At 42.2% G+C, this 10,929-nt stretch overlaps 1 protein-coding gene across 4 annotated transcripts; it reads right to left on the minus strand.

The window, feature by feature from the left end:
* Positions 1 to 86: 86 nt before the first annotated feature.
* LOC6525566 (septin-2) lies at positions 87 to 10,822 on the minus strand. 4 transcript variants are annotated; one of them, XM_002101365.3, is made up of 5 exons: positions 10,601 to 10,822; positions 9,710 to 10,015; positions 1,866 to 2,325; positions 1,341 to 1,743; positions 87 to 1,267 (listed from the first exon to the last, which is right to left on the minus strand). In XM_002101365.3, the coding sequence occupies exons 2-5, from the start codon at positions 9,876 to 9,878 to the stop codon at positions 1,007 to 1,009; spliced, it is 1,293 nt and encodes a 430-aa protein (XP_002101401.1). In that variant the 5' UTR covers positions 9,879 to 10,015; positions 10,601 to 10,822; the 3' UTR covers positions 87 to 1,006. The 4 variants fall into 4 exon arrangements, with proteins under 4 accessions (XP_002101401.1, XP_015046368.1, XP_015046367.1 ...); XM_015190882.2 differs by having other exon boundaries at positions 9,710 to 10,018; XM_015190881.2 differs by having other exon boundaries at positions 9,710 to 10,040.
* Positions 10,823 to 10,929: the final 107 nt, after the last annotated feature.

The following is a 10,929-nucleotide window of genomic DNA, read 5'->3' on the forward strand; positions in this document are numbered from 1 at the left end:
AGAAAACAGGAAACTTATTGTTAAACCTTCAAATCTAGCTTTTTAAATTTGTGTTCATTGTTTGAAAAGAAAAGAAATGCGCCACATAAATTATTTTTATCTTTATTTGAAATCGATTTGTAGCAATCGCTATGTTTATATATAATTTTTCGACTATAATTTCATTTAAATATTATGGTTGTTGCGTGAAGGCTTAAACGATTAATTTAAAATAAATTCATTAACAATTCGTTTCAACAAAATACGTTTTGTTTCATAGATACATATATCTGATAATACGTAATTAGCATAAATAATTGGAACTTGCTGAAAGTCGATTCATGAAAATTCAGTGCCAAAACCTCCAGCGGTTTGTCCTATATCATTCGATCTGATATATTCTTACAATATAAATGGTACAAGTTCTTTACACATAATTCAAGCAAACTTGCTTATATCATGATCTTTCGCAAGTTTTTATCTTTCAACCCAAGATGTAAGGAAATTAAATGTATTAAAATTATTCTCGTACAATAAAATAAAAACATTTTCGGGATCTGTTTATGTCTTTCTCTGTATCGTTAGCGGTACTTCTATGTGCCTCTGTGGTTTCTTGATCTTTTCCATAAACTATTTACTTGCGTTAAGTTTTTGAAACTCCCTAAACTTTGGTATAATATCGTAATCGTATTGTTCAATATCTAATGTCTCAAGATAGATGTGTTCCATTAAATCGTTAGAGAACTAACGAAATCGTAACTTTAGCTACAAAATTGAAAAAGGCTGTGATGTCTGCAGTTTTTGGTTCGTCGGATTCTTTGTGCTTTTGGGAAGTCGTTGTCTTAATCATTCTTGTTTTGGATTTAATTGGGTGTTTTTTGTCTTTAAAAAGTCTGTGCTAGCTTATAAACAAAGTCGATTTGGTTGCAGCTGCTCCAGGATTTCTCTGGGTCACCATATATGTCCTATATAGTAGGTAGATGCATATATGGCGTTGCAAAATTGAACACGTTCCCATTTCCATTCCCTAGACATCGATTACGCTGTCATTCTTCTTCATCTCCATAAGATGGGTCTGCTTAAGCTTCTCCTGCATCTGGGTGAGCATGTCCTGCATCCTCCGTATCTCCTCGTCCTTCTGCAGGAGCAGCCTGTCCGTCTCCGAGATGGCCGCGTCGAATCCGTTGGTCGAACTAATCGAGTCCCGCTTCAACTTGCCGCGCTCACGCAGCGCGTGCTGCGAAATCTGCGAGATGCACTGCGCCCGGAAGTTCTCGTAGTGCACGTCCTGAAATATTTCAAGAGTATATATGTTAGTACTACTCGTAGATAAGACTCAATTTTCTTCAATAACAACCCACCTGTGTGGTATCCTTGAGGTCCTGCATGTGCGTGGATATCAAGAAGGTGCGCAGCTTAATGAAGTCGCTGTGCTCTGGGTCCTCCACGTTAACCACGCCCCACGGGTACTGGCGCCCCCTGACCTTCTTGCCGGCCACCTCCAGAATGGTGTTGCTGCCGACGACGGCGAACGGAATGGAGGCCTTTAGCTCGCGATCCTGCTGCTTGAAGTCGTCGTCCTCGTCGGAGTCGCACTCGGGGAACTGATACAGCTGGATGTGGTTGTCTTCCAGGTCCTGCAGTATGCGCTCCTTCAGCTTGCGCACCTCCTGCTTGTTGAGGCAGTCGGCCTTCCCAATCACCAGCACGATGTTCACCTTGCGGTGCAGCCGCCGTATTAAGTCGAGGTCCATCTGTCGCAGGCTGTAAAGGAATGAAAGCATACATTATTACATTTTAGATTTATATAATATCATATATTGAAAGTACATCCAAGCTGATACAACATTTAGTGATTTACAGTGATTTATTAGTTAGGATCCTACCTGTGGCCCCATGGCGGGACGAAGTAGAGGCAGCAGTGCACCCGATTGTCCTGGATGTTGCGCCGATTGAGGCCGCTCTCGTCGGTGAAGTACTGGCGGAACTGCTCGTCAATGTACTGGGTGCAGACGCGCCAGCTGTCCTCGCAATTGATGGCATCCCCGAATCCCGGCGTGTCCACCACCGTCAGTCGGAGCCGGACGCCTCGCTCCTCGATGTCCATTGTCTTCTTCTCCACCTTTGTCGTCTTCTCGATGCGCTCCTCCACATTGGGCATCTGCCGGTTCTTGTAGAGATCGCCCAGGAAGAGGCTGTTGATCAGTGTGGACTTGCCCAGTCCGGACTCGCCCACCACCATGAGGGTGAACTCGAAGCCCCGCTTCACTGACTTCCGGTGCACTTGCTCCGGTAGCGTGGCAAAGCCTATGTAGTCCCGATCCTTGTCGAACGACGGCGTTTTGGCTGTTGGAAAATAGAGTATACACGGTGATTTTAGTCGAGGTGTTCATTAAAAAAAGGTTGTTTCATAATATTAGGTTTTAAGGATTCAAATAATATGCTTTAATGGGTTTATATATCATGTGGTTAAGCACAGGTAATGCCACTCCTTGACACATATCCAAAGCAAATGCGGTGCCAAGTGTCCAATTTATTCGCCAAGTGTTTAATTAGGAATGAGAACTCGAAACGAGCTAATCGACTGAAGGACCTTGCACTTGGGTCTTGAATCTCGAGTCCTTGAATCCTTGAGCCGACTTCATAGCCGTCTCATTAGGCAAATGAAATGTGGGAATGACTTTCGAGTGAAGGGGTGACAGGTTTTTGGAATGTGGGCAAGGAAGGAAGCCCATGCATCCCATCTGTGCTCCTTGGACGCTCCTTACACATGTTCCTGCTGCTGCTGGTGTGTGTGTGTGTGTGCGTCCTGGTTCTTGGGTTCTTTGGTCCTCGTAACTCCCTCCGCCTTCTGCCTCCTGTGCCGCCCTTTCCCGCCGACTTTCGTGTGTATACGGAACGCCTACTTAAAACGTAATTGGCCCAAGCCTCGCCACTTTTTCTGCCTTCCGGGTTAACACTCTTTGTCTTCCTGCTTATCAGCAAATTTGCCACATTGTTGGATTTGTTTGCTTATGGTTCTCAACCGCTTATTAATTCGGTTTTATTTTCGTAGTGAGAGTCTGTAGTGGTTTGTTGTTTGGTCGTTGAAAAAATAAATCCCCGAGTTTGATGAACACTTTATTGTATTGTGGTGGAGCTGCAACTGGCGAGCGAACTGCCCTAAAACCATCCAAATCTAATGGTCTCTCTCTCACTCTCTCTCTTTCTCTTGCTCTCTCTCCCCAGCGCCCTGTGGCCACACCCCCTCACCATACGCCCACTATCCTTTGCCAAGGATGTTACATCAAGTGGCAACACCGAAATGCAACTTTCACCCGTACTATCACCCTCTCGAGCCGCGTTCTCTCCGCGCCTGCGCTCAAGGACCTGGCTCAAACTAACGGAAGCCCGGAAAAAAGTGGGCCAGATAACAAAATAACGGGGCAAGTGGGCAATGTTGCCAGATAGTTGTTTTACCAACGAAACTCAAAAACTTGTTAGGTCAAACAAGGAATAATGATAACTAAATCCATATAAGTTTGGGACAACATTTTATAAATTTAATTTAAAATTGTTTACCGAATTTCTGTTGCCATTACAATGCCAAACAAATTGGCAAACATTCAGAATTACCTCGTCCCGCAGCTCAGGTTACTTGCATTTCCTTACAAACCGTTTTGCATTTTGCACCCCGTGGCACTTCTCCCCCTTCCACGCTTCCTGCGATACGGCAGCATTGGCTGAGGGCCCACCCCCGCGGATCGCTAAAGCACTCACCCCCTGATTTCCCAAGTTACCAAGTTCCTGAGCTACCGAGTTCCTATGTTCCTGAGTTTCTGTGTTCCTGAGTTCCTGAGTTTATGTCTTCCTAAGTTCCTGAGTTCCTAAGGGTGTCAGTCAGCGGGGAGACAGTCAGCTCATTGTTCCCGCTCACGTTTCGCATTTAATCGAGTTGGAAAGGCGCTCAGCTGGCAAGGCCAAGGGGATATGGAATAAGGACCCCTTAGTCTGCAGGATGACACAGTGCAACTCGAGTACAAGCCCTCAAACTGAAGGACCAAATTCCTAATGACACTGGCCAAGCGAAATGTGGCTTCAATTAACCGCTTTAGGCAACTAAGAAAAGCTAAGAAAGTATAGATGTTGCCATAAAGAAAGTATTTTATAAATTAGATGTTGTAAAACTTAACCGATTTCGCTACTGGCGTGACAGAAAACCATAAAGATAATAGATTCAATTGCTTATTTATATTGTATATATTAAAGATTAATTTGTTGAAAAATATTGAGAAATATATGCTTTATGTATGTGCAATGCACATTGTGCATAAGTGCTACTGAGCAGATTACAAAATCCATGTAATGCACCCTGGACACGCTACCAAATTGGGGTATATCAGTTGGAGGATACCTCTTAGCTTCCGCATGATCATCGCCAAATGTCTCGGAATATTTTGGGTAAACTTTGTTTAATTGTTGCGAATCGCATGCAAACATGGAATGGGATGAACTTGCTGCTGCGTGGCTTTATCGCCATGGACTACGATATTTGTTTGGGACTTTGGGCTCAGCGCAGATACAGTTATCTCGGAATGGATGGTATCTTTATATCTGCTGCATATCTCCATCTGTCGGATAAATGTGCGAAATCGGAACGCGACCGCAAGGAAGGCTAATGAGCACAGTGACTTGGCCCGGCTGAAAGATTGGCTTGTGTAAACAAGAAGGGGATGAACAGACAGCGGGGGGAGCGAGATTCTAAAGGGTGAGATGCCATGAGGCACTGAGAGAAAAGATCGATTTTTATTGAATACCAAACATAGTGTAAAGTAGACTTCCTTCAACTTTTGGCTTTCCTTCTTCACCTGCTCTATCTCTTTCATCATCAGTCTACATAGTTGGGAAAACGCCCACAGCCAGCCAGCACCCACTATTTGTAAGAACCTATACTCCATTTCCCATTTTCCATTTTCCAGACCCACCCACACTCGTCGGACAAAATCTGAGCTCTCAATTCCGTAAATCTGATGCTCCCTCTGTCCAATATTTCTCACTGTGCCTGAAGATCTCTATCGCCGCTGCTTATTGTCGCTTGTCGCTTGTCGTTTGTTTATCCCAAAGAGCTTTTCTGTGGGCGTTGCAGTTTTCATCTTTCCCCAACGATTTCCCCCCTCCCCCCGCCCTTAGCCCCAGTGCGATGTGGTTCATTGACTAGACTTGTCGCTGTCATTATTGCTGGGTCGCTCGCTCGTCTGTCGCTTTAAGTATTACACTCAAAAAAAAAGAAAATAACTTGATATAAGTTCCCTTGCATTCTGTTGGTAACCGAGGGGAAGATAAAATGCCCATGGGTATTACTATTAGATAGGTTGTTGGGTGTCAAACACTTGAGCATTTCAGCGTTTGATCAGAATCGCTGGCAAATGGCCTGGGAAATGATTTTCCCTTTGCCACTCGACACACACACGATCTCGATCGGCATTATGACGGACCATTTAACACTTGGCGACACATCAATTTCAATCTCAATCTCAATCTCGGTCGCTCATTCATTCGCCTTCTTCTACTTTTTCAGCCATCTCAATTTCATTTCAATTAAGCTCAATTCGAGTTATGCTGCAAAATGCAGCTCATTTTTTATGTTCTCAAGTGCGCTTTTCTACTCTAAACCAAAGGGTTTAACTACTTTTATTAAGGTTCTGAATTTACATAGTAAAAATGAATTATTTTGGCAATAAGATACCCACATTATCAAGCAAGCACATTATGTAGAAAGTTCATTTTAAATTCAATACCTAAGAAATTAGTGTAGGAAATAAGATGCTGCATAGAATCAAATTAGGTCTGGAATTTTTAGTAGAGCATTGGCGACTTCGGTGCCAATCTTGATATACTTTCTTGGAGCCCATCTACGCATCTTGTTCCTCCACTTTCTGGAGTTCGAGTGGCTCGTTGAACGCACGAGTGCCCAGACGGAGAAATAGGAATCTGGAGAGGAGACTTGGGGGAACTTCTGGGTCTTTGGGGGCTTGGAATGACTCGCGATGCAGCCATCGAACGTGCATCGGCATTGGGTTTCTTCTCCGCTCACTTTTCCGCCATTTCCAGACCAGCCTCACAGGCATTTGGTTAGGTAAACAAAGGCGCGCTGACAGGAGCCATGCCAGAAGTGGCTCCCACATGACCAATATCTCTAGCCAAGCTTCTTTTCTAGTCAAACTATATAAAATGTTAGGTTTTTCTAGGTAACAGCAGTTTAATCTTATTGATTTACTGACTCCCTGGTTCGATGTGGCCAGGCTTCACTGTACGCCTGTCCACACATCCAAGGGCATTCGTGTTGCTGCCTTGTTGCGCTGTTCCATAAATAGCTGCATCTCCGCTCTTGACACGCTGAAAACTTTCAAAACAATTGACGGCATTTGAAGTAGCTGGCCAGGTTTACCGCCTCCCATTCCTCCCACCTATTCCCCACCACCCGTGGCAACCCCCTTCCCCCAGGCAGCTTTTCACAGGGAATTTCTCTCGCATCCAGAGAGGCATTTTCCAACCGTTCGGATATCGAACTTCTTCAGTATCCACACACACACAAAATTGTTTATCTTTGAACTCGATTCGAAATGCACAAAATTGCCTAACAAATGCGGAGCTCGACTGGGGAAAATGGATCTATGGGGCCAAAGTATTAACCATTCAGATTTCAGCATAGAAAACCACATCCATCTGTTATGTTGATCGATTAGACAGATTTCAAAAATCTGTAAATTTAGTAACACGCAGATTCCATTTGATTTCGAAGACAAGAACAAAAAGTTCTAAATACTTGCAATGTACATATATACGTAAAGTGCTATTATTACGGAAACTTTGATCTTTGAAATGGATCTGTCCCGCCTTTGACATCCCACCACTTCTATGCAGATATGTAGGTTTATATTCCCGCCTAAATGCACTCTGTCTTGATTTACGCATTCTATTTATAATACATCTAATACATGTACATAGCATATGAATAGCCGAAAACATCTGAATATGTGCCATTGCAGCAGCAAGCCCCACGACACTTAACCCCTTTTCACAGAATGGGGAATTTGACAGGTTTATGCACTGATTTCCCTAATTGCCATGAAAATTCCACTCCCACTGTGCGCTGTGCACAGACGCGGGCAGAGAAGTAGTGACGGAATTGCTTTAAACTAAATAGGAATAATAGATAATATAAAATTTTAATTCAAAAACAGATATATGTATGTATATGATATATGATGCTTCTTTCTTGACCGCTGCTGTGCAACTGCATACATACGCCCCCGCATTCGAACAATGAGTGAGAAAACATATAGTAGAACATATAGGAGACATCGGGAGAAGGGAACATGTGTATGCATTTGCCATAACAATGGAGTTGGCTCTTAATGAGTTTTAAAACGCTAAGCTGCCGCATTTTTAATTGGAACTAACAAAACGAAAGCCTGCCACATACAAAATTGGAACTGCAACTTGGAAAACTGGGAATGCGAAGTGAAGTGAAGGCACCATACAATTGAGAAATGGAAATGGTTGAAATGTATGACTAAACTTAGACAATCGATGAGCGTGATTTTTCCCAATGCATCAATTAATTGAACGCCATTTGGGGAGTGTGGCTGCGAGTACAGTGAACACCAGTTAACTGACTACAGCAGTAAGTATCAAATAAAACTCTGTTTTCAATCAATTGATTGGCTAGTTTTCCAGTTACTCCATTTGATGACCCTCTCTACTTTTCACATCCATAGAAATGCCCATAAAAACGTATTTGCAAATTGGCTTACTTATTAATGGCAAGTAAACACTGTAGAGTCAACTTAAGGTGAGCTCAGTGCAATATTTATAAATACTATTAGCCCTCGCTAAAATGTGTTTATCTTATCACGTTCGATTCTAGGTCTATGACTATGGCTGTATGTGTGCGAACATAATGAAGTGAGTAAAATGAAGTGGGTATTGCTCATCAAATTCTCTTAATAATAATAATTCTCATAAAAATATCGCACTCCATATAAAAAAAAGCAGAGAAAAGAAAAAAGATGATAAAGCACGATGACTTTCTAAAATATTCCATATATTGCTTATATGAGTATAGAAGTTCTTTATATATTGAATACAAATGTATGTAACCATAGAAGAGTAATTAAGATATGTAGATATAACATTGTGTAATAAAAGCCCATAACTGCTATCTTTTTTTTTGCAGTGTGGACCAGTACACACATATTCCTATGGGTCGTTTGGCCAAGTTAGGAACGTAGCCCGATATCAACGACACAAATGCTCATCGGCCACTAACGACATGTCAACCAGGAGAACCGTTAGCTGCGGTCACGTTGCCGCCGAAGTAACCAAGTTACCAAGTTACCAACTTAAGGCCAATGCCAAGTGGCCAAGACCAAAAGGCCCATAGCCCAAGGCACAGACCGATCTGCAATTGGGATTGTGCTGGGTGTGTTGGGTGCGGCCTGCTGCGAGCTACACAAAATGCGGAGTAGGAACAAAATAGAAAACATGGGGGAAACAAATACAAATACAAATACAAATAAAAACAAAAATAAAAACAAAGTCTACGCCTACCAAAAACGGCAGTCGCAACAACCAACTCAGTACAAACACCCCCTCCCGCAGTCCAAAAGTCAAAGCCAAGAAAAAGTTGATGAAAAAAATGCAAGGCGAAAGCGAAGCCAAAACAAAGTGAAGTGGGCAAAAAAGGAAAGGAAGCCGCCGTCGACTTTCCTCCAAAACCGAAACTAAAACCAAAACCAAAACCAAAACCATCGGAAAATACATACAGTATGTACATACATACATACATGCATATGTACATCCATACTTGCATATGTAGTTGCCTCGGAAACTGGCCAGCCAATTTTCTTGTTGGCGGAAAAACAGCGGAGTGGGCCACGTAATAAGGTAGCCTATCGAGATCCCAGATCACAGATCCCAGTTACCAGATGCCAGATGCCAGTTACCAGATACCGAATGCCAAATACTAGATATCATCGATCCAGCCAAAGGCAATTGGCGTGGAGAAGGAGAACCCAAGTGCACTGCGCGCCAAGTTGTGGAGTTGTGTGTAATTTGAAAAGAAAATATTATACCTAATTGGTTTTTCAAGAACACATTCTTTAAATTACTTATTAAACCTTTATCTGTAAAGGTCGTTCTCGTTTTATCAACTTCTTATGTATGATAACTTCAGCCATGGTAGGCTTCACTTATGTTCATATGTACATACATATGTATGTACATAGCTAGACATCATGGATATGAGTCACTAAGAAATACTATTGGAATAATGTAACTAACAATTCCTATTGAGAGCTTCAAACAGAGAAAATGATTTCTTTTATCTTTCGTTGATTGATGTTTTCAAAATAAACAGAACTCAAGCAAAACTCGCAAATATCATATCATTTTCTTTAAATCCATATTTTCAGGAATCGATACAAATGTATGAATGAATTGCGCGCCAAAAAAACTTATAGGGTAGAATTAGCATGTATTAAGTACTAAATTATTGTTCTGTTTTGGTTTCTGTCCTTTTCTGTGACAGAGTTTTCTAGGAAACTGCTTTACGCATTAAAACTATGTATGTATGCATGTATGTATGATATGTGAACCCTTTTCGAACTGCTTCATTAACCCCTTGATGTTTTCGTCCGCTTTTTTGTCAACAGATTTGCGTGCACCCTTAAAGAAGGGATTTACTTACGTTTGGGGTAAATGGGTGGTCGGCATTTAACCGCCTCAATGCCACTGACGCTGCTGTTGCTGCCGCCGTTCATGCTGCTTATAACGCTGGCCACGCCCCCCGCTGCTGCACCGCCCATCGAGGGCGGCTGGCTGAGGGGGAGTGGCGGGGGCGGCGGCTGGTGCTTCATGGACGCCGAGGGGGGCACATTGCCGCCGCCGAAGAGGCGACGCTGCGGTAGAAACGCCGTCTTGTCGCCTGTGTTGCAAGTTGCAGGTTGCACAATCCGGTGTTGTTGTTGTTGATTTTACTGCAGGTTGCCAGCTGCTACTGTTGCCACATTAAATTGACACTAAATTTAATATTTAATGGGTAATTGAATTGGTGTATTTAATAAATTATACAAAATTAAAGACTACGAATCTATATTTAGTTTAATGTGTGCATATGAATAAGTTTTAGTTACAGTGTATTTGGGCGGGTTAATCAATCACTTAAATTACTGTTTTACATTTTCTCCCATATAGTTTTGAACATCACATTTTAATTATGTACAAAGTTTGTTGTTTACTAGGGGTTAAGCTTAACAGTAAATTACGCACACATGCTTATCTAGTGCTTATCTCACTCAAAGAGGTGCGAGCGGGAGGGAGGGAGGTAGGCAGTGCGAAAGAGAGCTACTAACTGCAATATTGACTTTTTAGGGTTTCTGCCCACACATATGCACATCAAATGTATTCGCAATTGAAAAGTGCATAGTCAATGGGTGGAAAACTAACGGTGCAGCTGCTTCACCTTGACCTACACAACCACAAATAACAGTGAGATGCACAATACACACACACACACACGGCCAAATCACCGCTCTCACACACATAAAAAAATAATAATAAAAATAATAGGCTCACGCACTTTGTTATTAACTATTTCCGTTGTTTTGGTTTCCTCTTTCTCGAACAAAACCGCGTAGAACTTCACGAAAACAAAAAATTGTCGCGAGAAATATTCCGAATTACTAAGGGAATATTATTTACAATACCAAATATTGTTATTTGAGCGCAATATGTATATTTTGAAACGTATATTTTCTGCGCGCTTTTAATGATGCTTCTTCATCGCCGTCGCGTCGAGATCTGATTGCAATTTAGCTCTGCTTTGCTTTTCGATTTACAAAAACATTCGAACTACAAATACCAGCATTAAAATACCACACGAATATTAGAACGGTCTTACTTCGCGCC

Source organism: Drosophila yakuba, chromosome X (genome assembly GCF_016746365.2).
Source record: "Drosophila yakuba strain Tai18E2 chromosome X, Prin_Dyak_Tai18E2_2.1, whole genome shotgun sequence".
Classification (NCBI taxonomy): domain Eukaryota; kingdom Metazoa; phylum Arthropoda; class Insecta; order Diptera; family Drosophilidae; genus Drosophila; species Drosophila yakuba.

Bases quoted from the DNA above. Each gene is read 5' to 3' on its own strand.
- LOC6525566 (XM_002101365.3), bottom strand. From the start codon at position 9,878: ATGAAGCACCAGCCGCCGCCCCCGCCACTCCCCCTCAGCCAGCCGCCC. The intron at 2,326-9,709 runs GTAAGTAAATCC...ATTTTCCAACAG, and splicing joins ACCACCCATTTACCCCAAAC to CCAAAACGCCGTCGTTCGAC. The intron at 1,268-1,340 runs GTGGGTTGTTAT...GAAATATTTCAG, and splicing joins ACCTCAAGGATACCACACAG to GACGTGCACTACGAGAACTT.